Source organism: Malus domestica, chromosome 02 (genome assembly GCF_042453785.1).
Source record: "Malus domestica chromosome 02, GDT2T_hap1".
NCBI lineage: Eukaryota > Viridiplantae > Streptophyta > Magnoliopsida > Rosales > Rosaceae > Malus > Malus domestica.
The window spans coordinates 14,724,745-14,743,953 of record NC_091662.1 but is presented as its reverse complement, the minus strand read 5'-3'; the positions used below and the strand labels follow the sequence as shown (position 1 = coordinate 14,743,953).

Genomic DNA, 19,209 nt, shown 5'->3' with positions numbered 1-19,209 from the left:
GTGAAAAAAAATGTAGTTAATTCAGTTGAGATATATTACCTTGTATTTAGGCTTAAATATCAAAATGATCCATGTGTTATAGCCATATGGTCAATTTACTCTCCGTGTTTTCGAGTTGGCTAATTTAGTCATCGTGTTTGTCTTTGTTAGCCAATTAAGGATATTTCATCTAATCTCTTTTAAAAAATTCATAAGAGAAATCATCACTACTACAATCGTTTAGTTGCTAGTTTAGTTGCTACTGCCTGTTCTCTAATTGTTGAACCTTAGCCTTTACCTCCGCCAACCGTTTAGCATTAGCTTCGTCCCTCATTCTCAATTCATTGTTTTCAGTCATCAACAGTGCTACTGAACTCCTAGATGATCTCTTGGAGGAATTAGAAGTAGAAGCTAAAGAAGATGCATACGACACCATATCAAGTGTCACCCCATGACCAAAACTTCGGACCCTATTCCTACTCTCCGAATCCATCGTCTCGACATAAACTTGTGTTCTAAGTTCATCAGTGTCGTCTTCGCCATACTCAATCAAAGATTGAATATTGCTCTCCATGGTTGCCTTGCAATACAATTGTAAAAAATTTATAAAAATTTGTTAAATACCGTTCAATTGAATACATCCATTTATATTGAATAGGCCCTGCAAGAGCTGCTTCATCTGCCAAGTGAACTGGGAGGTGCACCATTATATCCAAAAATGCAGAAGGAAATATTTTCTCAAGTTGACATAATGTCAAGGCAATTCTTGAATTCAATGCGGGAATCCTTCCTCAGACTCCATCTTACTACACAACTGTCTGAAAATTACACTCAACTTTAATAATACCATAGTAACAGATTTAGGCAAAACCGGAGGTATTGCAAGCGGGAGTAACTGCAGTATTAAAACATGACAATCGTGACTTTTCAACCCATGTATTTTTCGTTCATTCATGTGCACACATCGCGAAAAATTTGATGAATATCCATAGGGGACCTAAATAGTAGACAACATTATGCAAAATGCAGTTTTTCTTCTCTTTTCAACGTGAACAATGCTGGAGGTCGAAATGTTCTATTTCCTTCTCTACGTGGGTGTTGACTATGTCTTATGTTCAAGACTTCAAGATCTGCACGTGCAGCCAATCCATCTTTAGACTTTTCTATATCTAGCAATGTTCCCACTATATTGTCACATATATTCTTCTTAATATGCATAGCATCAAGATTGTGTCTAATCAACAAATGCCTCCAATAAGGTAGTTCATAAAAAATAGATTTCGTTTTCCATTGACTGTTACTACTTCTACTGCTCGAAGTTCATCTTCCATGTTGCCCAACTGAAGCATCTTTGTTTGGTTTTCGAAAAGTAAATCTCAATGTAGAAAGTTCTTCAAGACATTGTAAACCAGTCAATTGCCTTGGTGCACTACGATGCTCTCGCCGACCATTAAAAGTTGTGGTTTGCCTTCGAAAGCTATGATTATCTGCAAGAAAGCGTCGATGCCCCAAATAACAAATCTTAGGACTTGCCAACAAATAAATAGATTTTTTATCATGCATGCAATGTGGACAGGCTTTATAGCCATGTGTACTATATCCTGACAACATTTCATAAGCCGGAAAATCACTTATGGTCCATAAGACGGCATTCTTCGTAGTAAAATTTTGCTTGGAATACGCATCATAAGTGGGAGTGCCCACCTCCCACAAGTCATTCAACTCGCCAATCAATGGACGCATGTACACATCAATCTCTTTACCAGGACTGCGTAGTCCTGGTATTAACAAAGACAACAACAAATTCGGTTGCTTCATACACATCTAGGGCGGCAAATTGTAAACAGAAAACACCACAGGCCATGTGCTATGGTTATGCTTCATTTTCCCAAAAGGATTAAATCTATCACTGGCCAACCCTAATCAGACATTTTGAATTTCAAACGCAAACTCTGGATATAAATTATCTAAATGCTTCCATGCTGGAGAATCTGAAGGATGCCTTATAAACTCATCCTTAGGACATTCAGTTGCGTGCCACCTCATATGTTCAACCGTATGCTTTGACATAAAAAACAGCTGCAATCGTGATTTTAAAGGAAAATACCACATAACTTTAGCTGTGATTTTTTTCCTCAACCTATCCTTTACATTGGTAATTTTACATCTTGATTTACCACAAACTGAGCACACGGTCAACTCCAAAGTGTCTTTCCAATAAATCATCCAATCATTGGGACATGCATCAATCTTCACATACGTCAGACCCAAGTCATTTATAGGTTTTTTTGCCTTATAACAAAATTTAGGCAAACAATCCCCTTCAGGCAACATTCTTTTAATTAACTCGAGTAATGTGGTGAAGATCTCGTTCGACATTCCTGCTAAACACTTGATCTGATATAGTCTTACAACCGCCTCAAATTTCTTAAACTCCTTACAGCCTGGCCACAAATCTTAATCTGCCTCTTCAAGCAACCTAAAAAAGGTCTCCACCTCTTTTGGACGCCTTTCCCTAATAGAGGGTTCAGTAGACGGCCCAACACCTTCTTTCGTTAATGGTTGGACAAATACATCATTAAGAAAATCATGCATACCAGTCACCTCATCTCTTGCTTCCTCTTCTTCAATTGCCACAATTTGCTCTCCAATGTTGGGCTCACCATGATGTCGCCACCAAGCATTTTTATAATCTTTATCCATATCATACAATACAAGTTCAACAATAGTTTTCCTAACAAAAGTATATCGATTACAACATCTTTTGCAAGGACATCTAAACTTATCGGGGCCAACACCATTCGCAACTAGGGGTGGGTTCAAAAAACCGAAAACCGAAAAAAACCGAAAACCAAACCGAACCGAAACCGAAAAAACCGAACCGAACCGAATTCTTTTGGTTTGGTTCGGTTTTAGTGATCTAGAAACTGAACCAAACCGAACCGAACCGAATTAATTAAATTAATTTTTTTATTTAATTATTTGTTTTAGGTATTATTTTCTAAACCCAATTTGTAAGTTAAAATGTGCTAAACCCAATGTGTTGCCAAACTTTAAGCTTAAAATATTAAAAAAAGGCCTTTAAAAACTCTAAACCCTAACCTATTATTTCTCCCCCATATAAGGTTCCGGAACCAAACCTCCTCCTGAAGTACCTACGTCCATCTCCATAGCCCTGTCTACATCTGCCCCAGCTTTCTTTTCCAAATCTACTCTCATATAACATGTAACATAATCCATAAACATTTATTTCGGGTAGATTACTTGGGTAATTTGTGATGGAAAAGAATCCAACACACTAAATAAATCCACCCACGCATTACCTTTACTAATCAAGTTGTCAACATGCAGTTACTAGCAAACAACCCTGATCTTTGAACAACATCATACAATTTAACTTTTCTAAGTCATTTGTACGATTTTTGTGTTGTGAGGTTGTTAGTTTGGACTTTGGAAGACTTGATTGATGATTTTAGTTCAACTTTAAATGTTTATTTTCATTGTCTTTGATTCTAGTTAGAATGCTAATGTTATGATTGTGTTGGATATGTTAAAATTTAAAATTTCAATGTTTTTCATTTTTTGAAAAAAAACAAAAACAAAAAACCAAAACCGAACCGGAAAAAACCGAACCGAAAAAAACCGAAAAAAATTGAACGTAACCGAACCAAACCGAAATTTCGGTTTGGTTTCGGTTTTGGCAAAAAACCGAACCGATTTAAACCGAACCCACCCCTATCGTAACTGCTTGATCCAAAAACAAATTAATTCCAGCTGTATACACTTCCAAATTTCGGGGGTATCGTCAACCAACTCTTGTCCATGTTTTACCACTTTATGAGGGCAAAATATTACGTTGACACTAAGATCCCTACAATCTTTCAATCCCTATCATGTAGGCATAACTATTAGAGTTTTCAATTCCTATCTTTCAACCCTCGAACTCTATCATGATTGCAATCTTTTAATTTCCAACACCTATTATAGTAAAAACAAATTAAAATAACAACAAAGGGTTATCAAAATTATGCTCATCTAATCTTGATTGTTTGTTAAATTCAAGTTTTGTATATCCACATAACAATTAGAGTGCAAAAATAAATTAATTTAACAATCTATATTACTAAACACTATCAGTTTATGTTATATTTAATATTGTTAATTTAACATAAATGCTTATAAATATTATTTTATTTTCATTTTCTCATAACAATTCAAGTGACAAAATCAATTAATTTGACTAAATATTTACTAATTTAACATAAATACTACAAATTTATCTAATTACTTAAATTAAAATTTTTAAATAAATAAACTTGTGTATTATACAATTTAAAAAGTAAGGAATTTAGTGATAGAAACCTGAATTATGGAAGAATTTCGTCATCGATCAATTATTTATGTACTCAACTAGCTCAAATAAAATCCCTACAAAATTAAATTGTAAACAAAATTTAAACATAAGAGGAGAAAATAAAAATAATAGAAGCAAGAAAAACTTACCGTGAAGAAGAAGGAATAAATGAAGATGAAGAAGAACAAATAAGAAAGACGCAAGAGAGGAAGAAGAAGACACGGGGCATGGTATATAAAGAACACCAACCTGTTGACTACAACCACCAAGAAGATTGAAAATATTTAAAAATAAAAATATATTGTCCGGTAGAAGTGCAAGAAATGGTTCTTTAGCTGACATTAACTTTATGTCGGTTGAAAGCGACACTATTCTCTTTTTATACAACACCATCATTTAAAAAAAAAACTATGTTGGTTATAAGCGACATTAACAGTCTATGTTGGTTAAAAATTAAAAACTATGTCGGTTTAATCCGACATTAACATTCTATGTTGGTTATAACCGACATTACATCCAATACCATGTCAAGAGGCTGTTAGAAATGTTTTATCCGCCAATATATTATATAAAACTGACATCAGTCTCCGACACAATAAACCACTTTTGTAGTAGTGCATATCAGATATAATTACCCTTTCTATTTATAGAAAAAAGGCAAATCAATGAGAAATAACACATAAGAGATAAAACTTCAAATCTGAAAAATGAATAAGGTTGTGACGTAGAAAAGAGAGGGGGTAATGCTAGGGAGGAGGTCGAGGAGTTTGTTTGCTTGTTTGTTTTTTGTTTTTTTATTTTTTTAATTTTTTTATATATATAATAAAAAAGGGGGACAACTGGTGGCAAACCACGGTTATAAATAAGTTTATAATAATTTATAACCTTTTTTTTTTTTATAGAAATTAGATGGAAATGTCTTTAATTAGCTAATGGAGATAAACACATGACCAAATTGGTCAAATTGAAAACACAGGGATTAAATTAACCCAATGACTAAAACGTAGGGACCATTTTAATATTTAAGCATTGTATTTATGGTATTGGTATTTATTATGATAATGTATAAACCATGAGAAGTTTCATTATTCTTCTTTGCTTTGGAATTGGGTTTTGTTTTTGGTATTTTGATGTTGTACGTTTGTGGTTTAGCTTTATTTATTATTTGGGTATTTTGAATGTCTGTATATGCTACCATCTAAGGCTGAATAATTGTTATTTTGTGGTGCAAAATTGGGAATGTGGGTTGATGGTCGTTTTCCGGCAGCTGCGGCAAGCCATTCTTCCCCTAAACTTCTAGGACCCGTTTGTTTGACCGGATTAGGGAGGACTGGACTGGACTGGACTGTAGTCCCTTGTTTGGTCTGCACCAGGATTAGGTTTAATGGGATTAGGTCTGACTCGCTGGGATTAAACCCCTCACTACGAGTTCTAAGCGAAGCACCCCGATCACCCCCGGACTCGTAAGACCTCTTGCGCTCCTGCGAGAGAGAACCTCGCTCAACCTCGATCCTCGCCGTGCTCCCTCCTTGCCCTGCTCCCTCATCTTCGTCCTCCTCATCCTCATCTCTGCGTCCTGCTCGCCCTTAACTCCATCCTGCTCGCCCTCATCTGGTAAACTTCGAATCCGACATTATTTCTTCGATTTTTTTTTGCAGATCGTGATATTACTGGGCTTTATTTGATTTAGGTGTTTTGGGTTTGATAAATTTTCAATTATAGACCTCTGCACTTGAACAAATTAGGGTTTTGATTTTTAAGGTCAAATTGAGATTAGAATTTTCAATCATAGCTTGCCGTTGCTCTGGGCTTCGATTGATGGTTGATACATGCTTTTTAAGTTTGTATATCTTTTGATTCTGGTTTTCTAGGGTCTGTAGCTTTTAGATTTTAATTTCTTAACCAGTCAATTGTTGATTTGGATTATAAGTTACAAAACATTGTTGAGTTATTTGATTTAGGTGTGTGTGCAGTGTGTGTGTGTGCAGTGTGTGTGTGAATGAGTGTGTATGCAGTGTGTGTGTGTGTGCAGTGTGTGTGTGAATGAGTGTGTATGCAGTGTGTGTGTGAATGAGTGTGTATGCAGTGTGTGTGTGTGTATGCAGTGTGTGTGTGTGTGTGTGTGTGTGTGTGAGGGTAAGAGTGTGTTGCACTCTGTCCCCGTGTGTGTGTGTGTGTGACTGTGTTTGTGTGTGAGTGTGAGTGTAAGTGTGAGTGTGAGTGAGTGTGAGTGTGAGTGAGTGTGAGTGTGAGTGTGTGTGCAGTGTGTGTGTGTGTATGCAGTGTGTGTGTGTTAGTGTGTTGCATTCTGTCCCCGTGTGTGTGTGTGTGTGACTGTGTTTGTGGGTGAGTGTGAGTGTAAGTGTGAGTGTGAGTGTGTGTGCAGTGTGTGTGTATGCAGTGTGTGTGTGAATGAGTGTGTATGCAGTGTGTGTGTGAATGAGTGTGTATGCAGTGTGTGTGTGTATGCAGTATGTGTGTGCAGTGTGTGTGTGTGCAGTGTGTGTGTGTGCAGTGTGTGTGTGTGTGTGAGTGTGTATGCAGTGTGTGTGTGTATGTATGCAGTATGTATGCAGTGTGTGTGTATGTATGCAGTGTGTGTGTGTGTGTATGCAGTGTGTGTGTGTGTGCAGTGTGTGTGTGTGTGCAGTGTGTGTGTGAGTGTGTATGCAGTGTGTGTGTGTGTGTGTGCAGTGTGTGTATGCAGTGTGTGTGTGAATGAGTGTGTATGCAGTGTGTGTGTGTGTATGCAGTATGTGTGTGCAGTGTGTGTGTGTGAGTGTGTATGCAGTGTGTGTGTGTATGTATGCAGTATGTATGCAGTGTGTGTGTATGTATGCAGTGTGTGTGTGTGTATGCAGTGTGTGTGTGTGTGCAGTGTGTGTGTGTGAGTGTGTATGCAGTGTGTGTGTGTGTGCAGTGTGTGTATGCAGTGTGTGTGTGAATGAGTGTGTATGCAGTGTGTGTGTGAATGAGTGTGTATGCATTGTGTGTGTGTGTGTATGCAGTATGTGTGTGCAGTGTGTGTGTGTGCAGTGTGTATGTGTGAGTATGTATGCAGTGTGTGTGTGTGTATGTATGCAGTATGTATGCAGTGTGTATGTATGTATGCAGTGTGTGTGTGTGTGTGCAATGTGTGTGTGTATGCAGTGTGTGTGTGTGTGCAGTGTGTGTGAGTGTGTATGCAGTGTGTGTGTGTATGCAGTGTGTGTGTGTGCAGTGTGTGTGTGTATGCAGTGTGTGTGTGTGTGTGTGTGAGTATAAAAACAGAGTGTGTGTGTGATGGTAAGAGTGTGTTGCACTCTGTCCCCGTGTGTGTGTGTGTGTGACTGTGTTTGTGTGTGAGTGTGAGTGTAAGTGTGAGTGTGTGTGTGTGTGAGTGTGAGTGTGAGTGTGTGTGCAGTGTGTGTGTGTATGCAGTGTGTGTGTGTGTGTATGTATGCAGTATGTGTGCAGTGTGTGTGTATGTGTGAGTGTGAGTGAGTGTGAGTGTGAGTGTGTGTGCAGTGTGTGTGTGTGTATGCAGTGTGTGTGTGTTAGTGTGTTGCATTCTGTCCCCGTGTGTGTGTGTGTGTGACTGTGTTTGTGGGTGAGTGTGAGTGTAAGTGTGAGTGTGAGTGTGTGTGCAGTGTGTGTGTGTGTATGCAGTGAGTGTGTGTGTGTGTGTGTGTGAGTATAAAAACACAGTATGTATGCAGTGTGTGTGTGTATGTATGCAGTATGTATGCAGTGTGTGTGTGTGTGCGTGTGCAGTGTGTGTGTATGCAGTGTGTGTGTGTGTGCAGTGTGTGTGTGAGTGTGTATGCAGTGTGTGTGTGTATGCAGTGTGTGTGTGTGTGTGCAGTGTGTGTGTGTGTGTGTGTATGTATGTATGCAGGGTGTGTGTGAGTCTTTGTCAGTGTGTGAGAGTGTGTATGTCCGTGTGTGTGTTAGTGTGAGTGTGAGTGTGAGTATGTATGTGTATTTTGCACATTTGTCCATGAGTGTGTGTGTATGTACTTGGTTTATAACCATGATATTACAATGTGAATGTTTTGTATTGTGTGGGGTTGATGCTGAATTGCAATTTTTTGTGGTTGTTGGTTGCAGAGAAGAGGAGCATAAACAGAAGGCTAAGGCTAAGGCTAAGGCTAAGGCTACTGCATTATAGGTGTCCTTTAATTTCCCTCTTCACATGCAATGCCTAGCAATGATAGCAATCCTCATACTAGTGTTCTTAGACACATGTTTATAGATGTTTATAGATGTCCTTAATTTGTTTTTTGTTTTTTTTTTTGTTTGGATAGATATGGATCGAAGGAAGCTTTTATTGATCTTATTGTTAGAGATGTCTTATTTGGAGACAATTTGTATTTGTACGATTCTTATGGTGATGATGCTACGTGGCAAACAGAGACATGTTGAACGACCCACATTGACTAACCGTTCACTAGACGAGAGATTAGTTTGTGTTATCTGAATGGTATAATAGGGAATACTGATACTGAATGTGTCAACGAATTGAGAATGGATAGAAGGACTTTTGGCATATTATGCGACTTACTTCGTCAAGATGGGAGGGTAAAAACTGATGGTTTGGTGTCTGTAGAGGAACAGGTGTGTATGACTTTACAAATATTAGCACATCATACTAAGAATTGTAGTGTTGGCGGTAGATTTTATAGGTCGGGAGAGACTATAAGTAGGTATTTCAATAGCGTATTGCAAGGAATTTTGCGATTACAAGGTATCCTACTAAAAGTCCCCCAGCCTGTGCCTATTGATTCTACAGATCCTAGGTGGCGATGTTTTAAGGTATGATGAGAATTTTTTTTCATTTTCCCTAAGCTTTAACTCTTCATTCCCTTTGTATAAATTAACAACAACTTTTTTATTTTTTATTTTTAAGAATTGCTTGGGAGCATTGGATGGAACACACATTGATGTGCATGTACCTGAAATTGACAAACCAAGATACCGAACAAGAAAGGGTCGAGTCGCAACTAATGTGTTAGGTGTGTGTTCAGGAGATATGCAGTTCATATATGTGTTTCCGGGGTGGGAGGGTTCCGCATCAGACTCTAGAGTGCTACATGATGCAATTAGTAGGCCTAATGGTTTTAAGGTACCAGCGGGTAAGACTATTACTTAGTCTCAACTTTGTAAGTTAGGTTTAGTTCTGTTTGTCAACTACAAAACACTAATAAGGTCTGTTTTTTTTTTCATTAGGTTATTATTACCTTGTAGATGGTGGTTATACAAATGGTGAAGGATTCCTTGCACCCTATAGAGGAATACCTTATCATTTATCTGAATGGGAGGGACGAACACCTTCTAATAAGGAAGAATATTTTAACATGAAGCATTCTAAGGCAAGGAATGTAATTGAACGCTGTTTTGGCTTGCTAAAAGGAAGGTGGTCGATACTAAGGAGTCCATCTTTCTATCCGATAAGGACACAAGGTCGAATAATTACCGCTTGTTGCCTACTACACAATCTTATTAGGCAAGAGATGTCTGTAGATCCAATGGAGAATTTGCCAATAATAGAAGATGGACAAAATACAGAAGAAGGTGAATATGTTGGTAGTGTTCAAACATCGGACCAGTGGACTGCAATAAGGAATGATATGGCTCAGGAAATGTATAATGAGTGGAGAGCAATTAGGAACCAGCAACCGAACTAGCTATATGTGTTAATGATAACATTTTATTTTAGTATTCGTTTTTATCATGCATTTGTTAGATATTAGCACAATGATTGGATGGTATGCAAATTAATTGGATATTATGCAAGTTGATTGGATATTATGCAAGTTGATTGGATATTATGCAAATTGATTATTTGTATGGTATTTTCCTTCATTAAAATATTTTTTGTTTAGGTATGGATAACGAAAATTTTTTGAATGCTACTCAAGAGCCAAAAGGAAGAAGGCGTAAATGGGAAGCATTTGAGGAAGAAGTATTACTAGGAGTTCTTGAGGATTTTGTTGCTCGGAAGCAACGGTGTGACACCGGTGCTTTCAAACAAGGTACTTTGGTTGAAATAGCAAAAGCTGTCAATGTTTTATGTCCTCATTCAAATATAAAGGCAAATCCACATATTGAGTCCAAGTTGAAGAAATGGAAAAAAACATATAGTAGGGTCGTTGACATGATAAACACAAGTGGATTTGCATGGAATGATGTCAAAAAGTGCGTTGAAGTTGACAGTGATGACGCATGACAAACTTATGTGCAGGTTCATATCCTATTTTATTTATGCATTAGTTATATTCTTGCTGCTATATTTGTTACGCATGCTAAATTTTAGTTTTGCTATGTTGATATAATCTTAGAGAAATAAAGAAGCCGATGGATGGAGAAGCAAACTTTTTCCACTGTTTGATAGATTTGCATATATATTTGGAAAAGATCGGGCTACGGGTAATGTAGCCGAAACCCCTGCTCAAATGGTGGAGGAACAAAGTCATGATCATGTTGGTGAAAGTGATATTGGAGGTGAAAATTTTGTTTCTTCAATGAACCAACAAAGCCAACAAAGCACCCCATCTGAAAATAGCCAAAGAAAGAGGAAAAGAGCTGTGGGAAGTTCAAGTGATGGAACCGAGGCAATTATCAGTGGACTGAAAGATTTTTATGTTGAAAGTGGGAAGAGGATGCAAATGGTAACTGAAGCTTTAGTTCAAGGTACTGCAGATCATACTGACATAGCTAATGAACTTGAAGCAATGTGTCTCTCTCCTATGGATCAAATTGATGCATTGTCTCTTATTTTGGATAAACCAAAAAATGTGGGAGTGTTCAGGGCAATCAAACCGGAACTCAAGAAAGTGTTCGTCCAAAGGCTTTTAAGCGACAACGCAAGCGGATGAGGATTTTGGCTAATGTTAACATGGATGTATTTTATTAACGTTAACATGGATGTATTTTATTAATCATACAATCTTATGTTATGACTTATAACTTAGCTTTGCACTAGTATTTTGGCTTATGTTAACTAGCCATTTTGTAAATTATGGAGATCTATTTTGGCTAATGTTAACTAATGTTAACTAGGATTTTCTAAATTATGGAGATCTTATGTACTTGTATTTGTTGAAGTTGCATGTATTGGCCACTATTATTTTTCTTCTGTTGGGTGATAGAGTTTAAATCAAGCTACATTTGCAAATTAAACCCAATTCTATTAGCAGGTAATAGAAACAAAACAATTGTCAATTTTTTTTAAGATTCATAATATACATGGCAAAAATATGCTCCAATTAACCCATATCATGAGATTTGTAGCATTACTCTATTACACAATGGCAAAAATTTGTAGTCCTAGTCTAAGCAAACACAAATCTGGTGAACAGTACTGTTTTTCTTATCCTGCTTCTTAGTCCGAGACTGCACCAAACGCTTCACTAAGTTAGTCCAGCTTAGTCCAGTCTAAGCCAGTCCAGCTTAGTCCCGGCAGCTAGTCCAGTCCGAGACAGTCCAGCGCAACAAACGCACCCCTAGGGTTTTATCTACTGACCTCTGTAGATGATTTTTCATTTTGGGTTGAAACCCTTTTATGTATTTTTTTGTGTACCATTTTGTAAATGATGCAGAGAAGAATCATTCATGCTCTGCATAAGTGGCGTTTCTTTTTGTATGCCAGTCCTTTCTAAGGATATGTAAGAGGTACTTTGTCTGTTTGTACTTTATTTAACGAAAGTTCTCTACCACTAACAAAAAAAAAAAAAAACGCGTATGATGAAAAAAAGTCATTAATCAAGTTTACTTTCTTTCATTATTGCGTATTTATAGGCTTAAGGATTATATAGAAAATGTCCTAAACTAATTACATATTAACCCAGAAGTCAACAACAACATAGTAAGTTTATTATTTACAACACTTCTTTTTGAATGTTCACTAATCAATTATAGTTGTCTCGATAAAACCTAGCTCGAAAAACCCAGTGGAACAAAACTAAAGCAAAATAGAAAAATCAAGCACAATTTAAGAGAGAATAGAGAGAAGTGGAAGAGAAAATTCAAGTGTACGTTATTTCTCTTATAGTTCCTATTTATAGGCTTTAAATTTATATAGAAAATATCCTAACTAATACATATTACATATCGACCCAAATGTGAACAATAATATAATAAATGTTATTTACAGAGAATATGAATTTTTTTATTTGTTATCTGGCTTATCACCAACAGATAAGACAGATTAAACGAACCTAGCGTATAAATATATACTTTCAGTCCCTCCTTTCTCTATCAACCATTAAAAAAGTCAGGTTCGAGGTTGTAGTATTGTGGATTTTCCTGCAAGTCTCTGATAAAGTTGCATTCGTGCTCCATGCACGTTTTTTAATATAATTAAAGAAAGTTAAGATTTTATTATAAAATTAATTGATAATATAAGGATTGATTCAATCTCTTATAAGTTCATACAAGATCTCTCATTCCATCAATATAAAACTTATTCTCAACACGTAGTTGAGGTTTTATCATAAAACCAATTAGTAATATATGGAGTAGCCCAATCTCTTATAAGCCCATGCAAGATACCTCTTTCCATCAATGTGTGACTTATACTCAAAATCACTCTTATGTTCACAAATCGACACACACACACACACAAGATATCTCTTTTCACCAATGTGAGACTCTTTCTCAAAATCACTTCTATGTTCACAACTCCACACACACACACACACATACACACACACACATATATATATATATATGTTGGTACTATCTGCACACACTTTTTAGTTTTTCACACTCTTTTAATTTATGATCGTCGGATCAAATGAATTGAAAAATATTAACAAAAAATGTGTAAAAAATAAAAATAAATATGTGAATTGCTCTCTATATAATGTACTATACACATTAGATTAACAGACTTCTATGTTTTTGTCAGGTGGATTATAGGACATGGGCTTTCAATCAAATTTGTGTTTGTTATTTGCCCCACATGTTAAAGTATATTCCACATTTTATATATGAATTATCTTGAAGAACGCGTCAGTGAAAGTCCAAGAAAAGACTTCAGAGTAATTACCTAGTTCTTTCACTTGTAGCAGCCAACATAGCTGATCAAGAATAGTATTATTTTAATCTCGTTTATTTTGTGACCAAACCGTGCTATAAATAGTGCTAAGCGTGGAATTGGGAAAACAGAAAAGAAAACATTGGAAACTCAACCACTAAGAATACTCCAACATTCTCTCATGGCTTCTTGTAACAAGAGTTTCTCTTGCGACTACATGCTGTTGGATCCCAGCGATGTGGGATTTTTTGATCTACTTCACATCTTGTTTTCCAGTAGCTTGAAGAGGAGGAGGTTTGTCCACTCTTCTATGGATACCGAGGACGACCGTGACCGGAGGTGGCTCATATTTCTCTCCATTCACTAGTACAAAAACATGTTTGCGCGACGAAAACTTGCGCGACGCATAAAATAACGTCGCGCAAAGCCGTTTTGCGCGACGTACGTACACCTACGTCGCGCAAAACATCTTTGCGCGACGTAATCCTTCGTCGCGCAAAATTTTGGCGCCAAACCCTAAGAATTTACCGCTTTTTCCCACCTTTGCGCGACGCATGCCCACCTACGTCGCGCAAAGTCACCAACTTTTTTTTCTTTTCATTTGATCTGTTTGGGAGGCTAGAATGTTTGGAGTTGATGATCAAACTGAAGGAAATACCAAAAGAATTGTTTGCGTGACGTAGGCACATCTTTGCGTGACGTATGTGCGTCACGCAAAGAGACTTTATGTGACATTAGGAATGTGCGTCGCGCAATCAAACTTAAACTTTATTTATACTTTCATTAAGTATAACATAAGATTTTGTGGTATCCACTTGTGTTAATACTTTAAATTGACGATCGTATTAGTTCATTGTATTCATATAGGATCCAGGAGTGTAGCTGTAAAAAATCATCAAAATCGGAGTTAAAACTACCGTTAAATCGTGATTTTTCCTTTATAACCGTCGAAATTTGTTGTCCCGTTACTTGATCTCTGCATGCTTGTTTTTTGCCATTTTTGGCGTATGCGATCTCGAAGCATATACAAACAAGTTTGACGGTTGGATCGTTCAAATTAGTTTCGTACAATGTGTTTCCCATCAAAACGATAGATTCACTAACACTTAGAGTTTATTTATACTTTCATTAAGTATAACATAAGATTTTATGGTATCCACTTCTATTAATACTTTAAATTGATGATCGAATTAGTTCATTGTATTCATATAGGATCCAGGAGTGTAGCTGTAAAAAATCATCAAAATCGGAGTTAAAACTACCGTTAAATCGTGATTTTTCCTTTATAACCGTCGAAATTTATTGTCCCGTTACTTGATCTCTGCATGCTTGTTTTTTGCCATTTTTGGCGTATGCGATCTCGAAGCATATACAAACAAGTTTGACGGTTGGATCATTCAAATTAGTTTCGTACAATGCGTTTCCCATCAAAACGATAGATTCACTAACACTTAGAGTTTATTTATACTTTCATTAAGTATAACATAAGATTTTATGGTATCCACTTTTATTAATACTTTAAATTGATGATCGAATTAGTTCATTGTATTCATATAGGATCCAGGAGTGTAGCTGTAAAAAATCATCAAAATCGGAGTTAAAACTACCGTTAAATCGTGATTTTTCCTTTATAACCGTCGAAATTTGTTGTCCCGTTACTTGATCTCTGCATGCTTGTTTTTTGCCATTTTTGGCGTATGCGATCTCGAAGCATATACAAACAAGTTTGACGGTTGGATCGTTCAAATTAGTTTCGTACAATGCGTTTCCCATCAAAACGATAGATTCACTAACACTTAGAGTTTATTTATACTTTCATTAAGTATAACATATATCCACTTCTATTAATACTTTAAATTGACGATCGAATTAGTTCATTGTATTCATATAGGATCCAGGAGTGTAGCTGTAAAAAATCATCAAAATCGGAGTTAAAACTACCGTTAAATCGTGATTTTTCCTTTATAACCGTCGAAATTTGTTGTCCCGTTACTTGATCTCTGCATGCTTGTTTTTTTCCATTTTTGGCGTATGCGATCTCGAAGCATATACAAACAAGTTTGACGGTTGGATCGTTCAAATTAGTTTCGTACAATGCGTTTCCCATCAAAACGATAGATTCACTAACACTTAGAGTTTATTTATACTTTCATTAAGTATAACATAAGATTTTGTGGTATCCACTTGTGTTAATACTTTAAATTGACGATCGAATTAGTTCATTGTATTCATATAGGATCCAGGAGTGTAGCTGTAAAAAATCATCAAAATCGGAGTTAAAACTACCGTTAAATCGTGATTTTTCCTTTATAACCGTCGAAATTTGTTGTCCCGTTACTTGATCTCTGCATGCTTGTTTTTTGCCATTTTTGGCGTATGCGATCTTGAAGCATATACAAACAAGTTTGACGGTTGGATCGTTCAAATTAGTTTCGTACAATGCGTTTCCCATCAAAACGATAGATTCACTAACACTTAGAGTTTATTTATACTTTCATTAAGTATAACATAAGATTTTGTGGTATCCACTTCTATTAATACTTTAAATTGATGATCGAATTAGTTCATTGTATTCATATAGGATCCAGGAGTGTAGCTGTAAAAAATCATTAAAATCGGAGTTAAAACTACCGTTAAATCGTGATTTTTCCTTTATAACCGTCGAAATTTGTTGTCCCGTTACTTGATCTCTGCATTTTTTTTTTTGCCATTTTTGGCGTATGCGATCTCGAAGCATATACAAACAAGTTTGACGGTTGGATGCTGAAGAGTGATGGACTTGGCGTGTGCGATAAATTTTTTAATAATTAAAAAAAAAAAACAAATTACTTTGCGCGACGCTTTAATGTAATCGTCGCGCAAAACCACTTTGCGCGACGTCAAATTGTATACCCACGTTGCGCCAGTTGAAAATTTTGGAGGTAAATAGTGAAAGTTAGGCGCTTTTTTTTTCAATTTTCTAATTTTGGGAACCTTGAACCCATTCACCCCTTTCTTTCCAGTTGAAAACCTTGAACCCTTCCATCTTTACCGTATTCATCTCTCTTCCAGTAGACGCATATCCTCTTCCCATAGTCCTCATCTCCTCTATCTTTCCCTCTGGCTCCATCTTTCCCGTTTAGGAACCCTGTTGACTTCATCTCCTCTATCTTTCCCGTATCTCCCCTTCCCATAGTCCTCATCTCCTCTATCTCTCCTCTTCGCAACCTTGATCCCCAAATCTTGAACCCAGACCTGTCTTCCCTCTCTCTTTCCCGTATACCTATCTCTTCCCTCTCGTTCTAAACGACGGGCAGCCACACGATCGAAACCGACGGGAATCAACTCCCAAAATCAAGGTAAGGGTTTCTGATGCAAATGTTGGTCTGCTTACTGAATTTAGTTGGTCTGATGCAAAATTAAGGATGAATTGATTTAATTAATTTACTGAATTTAGTTGGTCTGATGCAAATCTGGGTTTTAGTTCTTAAGCTTCACTGGGTTTGGTCAACTGCCAACCTATCTAAGCCTTGTAATGCACTCTTTCATATTAGATAACAGTACCTTTTTGTTTATTTTCAGTTGATTCAATCACGCATTGGTTTGCAACAACCGTACTTGGTTTGCCTCGTATTCAGTCACACATTCAGTCACGCATTTGTTCAAAAGATAACTCAAGGTTGATCCAGTATAAGGTTATCCAATGATTCCAATCTGGTTTCTCATATGATTTTATTTTTGCTTAGCTGATTTACGCGTGTTATTAATTCACCTTTCCTTTTTTCGCTTTTCTGCTCTTTATTTTCTGTCACCTTTTAACATACCTGAAAATGATATGAATGCATACTTCAATTTTCAGGGGCAAAAGTTTCTAGCAAAAGTTAGTCTTCACAAGGTACTTGCAGATTCAATATTTTGCTAATGCATTTTAATTGATCAACGTATAAATAGATGCCTTCGCAACATGCTGCTATCTATTGTTAATACTTTCGACCTGTCGCTTGGATAATGGTTTTGTTCTTCTGGTTCACAGGTAAAAGTCATTTTCTTCTCAAAAACAGGGGTGCGTGCTGCTCCATTCATACGCCAAACTGCTAAAAATTATTGGAGTCATGCTTCTTTTGCATTCGTGCTATGGTAAGAAGAGGAATTGTCCTTTTAGTTTAATTCTTGAAAGAGTACTGTTCTCCAGGTTCTCCATATTTTCAAAATATTATGTGACTTGAGTCTAAAATAACACAAACACTACTATTGTGAGTTTAAACTTGAACTGTTACTATAAATTGGGTACCGAAAATTATGCATCTTTGATTTCATAGGAACTTATATGCTTTCCAACAGGTTTGAGGTAAAATCTACACCTGCTATAGTGATTTTGAAAAATCCTGGTGTCAAACCTGTTGTGTACCACGATTGTACATATAATTGTTAGTTTGATTGCTCTGGGGAGTTTGGTATTCGAAATGGGTTTTGGCTTTTTAGTCTATGAAAATGATTGCTGTGGGGAGTTTGCTATTCGAAATGGTATATTGGGAAGTATATATAATTGTTAGTTTGATTCATATAATTGTTAGTTTGGTAAAACCGTAGTTCCAGGTTGAAATTCTTTTCATTTCCGTTATTGCACCCTTTTAGAAAATTAACATTTTGGCATTTTACAGGCAATAGAACTATGGAAGACAAATATGAGGCATCCTCAGGCATCTGAGGTCGTCAACAAGGACATAATATCGCACTTTGTTCTTCAGCTAGTTTATTGCAGAACGTAAGAACTTGTAACATTTTATTCTCGTAAAAGATTTCCTTATTATATCTTATTTTATGTTGTTAATTTTTATTCTGCATAACAGAAATGTTCCTTTTGCTTATTTAATTGGCATTGACTTACATATAGTATTCATGCATGTTAGATGTATTCTTCAAAATCTTGTTCTTTTAGATAGTTGTTGTGAAAAACCTGTATTCTTGTTCTGAAGAATGAGCCTTGCATATGGCTTTTCCAGATTTGTAGGAAGTGTTAACTTTTCACAGGGGATTGAAACTAGAAAACATTTGATGCACATACTTATATATGATATGCCTGACTGCTTAACCCATTGCCTCGAGCTATTACGGTATTACCTTAGATGAGAATTTTACTTGAAAAGACTTAAGCAGTGCAGGACCCAACCATTTAAATACTATACTTTTGAGCAGTTGCATTATAACCCACATATCCCATGTAAAGTTTATTCTAAACCTTTCATGAGGTGGAACAAATCAGTGAAAAAATCTATCATTTTTGCTCACAAAATACACATACTGCCACGGTTTAACTGCTATTCTCCAAGAAGCAACATCGCAGCTTCCCCCAGAGACCCCGATCGAGGACGTCATTGTACCCAAGGATGCAGATGTTCAGATCGTGACTGAGGTCCTGGATCAGAAGTTCGGTCGTCGTCATGGTAAGGTTGTTCAGTGTACGGGGAAGGCGGGGGTTCGTGAAACGGGTGCCTCTTCTTCCAAATTGTCCACAGGAGAGGTCAATTCCTTGAAGGAGGAAGTGAGAACCCTAAGAGGTCAGGTTGCGGCCCAGGGTGACCATATTAAGGCCCAGGACGAGAGGATGAATATGATTGTTCAGGCCTTAGCGATGTCCGGCCTCCAAATCCCGACGATGCTAGCACCTAATGTTGCTCCACCTTCGACTTCCCAGCCATTTCGCCCAAACGATACCGAGTAGCATGATGTATTAAACTTAGAAGACTTGCAGTTTTTTATTTTTTTTGTTCAGACAAACGTACATTTTCATATATTCTATAATTAATTACTTTTTCTTGGTTTATTAATTATTGTTTAGAATTTAATTATAATATTTATTAAAAATTAAATAAAAAAA

The 19,209-nt window shown here is 36.6% G+C and overlaps 1 protein-coding gene and 1 long non-coding RNA gene across 3 annotated transcripts; both read left to right on the top strand.

The window, feature by feature from the left end:
* Positions 1–8,772: 8,772 nt before the first annotated feature.
* LOC139192963 (protein ANTAGONIST OF LIKE HETEROCHROMATIN PROTEIN 1-like) lies at positions 8,773–11,385 on the top strand. 2 transcript variants are annotated; one of them, XM_070815907.1, is made up of 4 exons: positions 8,773–9,127; positions 9,222–9,447; positions 10,198–10,556; positions 10,654–11,385. In XM_070815907.1, exons 1-3 carry the CDS (start codon positions 8,840–8,842, stop codon positions 10,539–10,541), a joined length of 858 nt encoding a protein of 285 aa, XP_070672008.1. In that variant the 5' UTR covers positions 8,773–8,839; the 3' UTR covers positions 10,542–10,556; positions 10,654–11,385. The 2 variants fall into 2 exon arrangements, 1 of the variants encoding a protein (XP_070672008.1); XR_011577557.1 differs by lacking the exons at positions 10,198–10,556; positions 10,654–11,385 and adding an exon at positions 9,542–9,925.
* A 4,944-nt stretch (positions 11,386–16,329) lies between these two features.
* LOC103407183 (uncharacterized) lies at positions 16,330–19,155 on the top strand. The gene is made up of 5 exons (XR_003768182.2): positions 16,330–16,690; positions 16,914–17,026; positions 17,191–17,226; positions 17,365–17,468; positions 17,993–19,155. It is a non-coding gene; the product is annotated as an uncharacterized lncRNA (long non-coding RNA).
* Positions 19,156–19,209: the final 54 nt, after the last annotated feature.

What these genes read in the sequence shown, in the direction of transcription:
- LOC139192963 (XM_070815907.1), top strand. Translation starts at nt 8,840, where the DNA reads ATGGATAGAAGGACTTTTGGCATATTATGCGACTTACTTCGTCAAGAT. An exon ending in CTAGGTGGCGATGTTTTAAG is followed by an intron (nt 9,128 to 9,221) that starts GTATGATGAGAA and finishes TTTATTTTTAAG; the next exon opens with AATTGCTTGGGAGCATTGGA. An exon ending in TGGTTTTAAGGTACCAGCGG is followed by an intron (nt 9,448 to 10,197) that starts GTAAGACTATTA and finishes TTTTTTGTTTAG; the next exon opens with GTATGGATAACGAAAATTTT.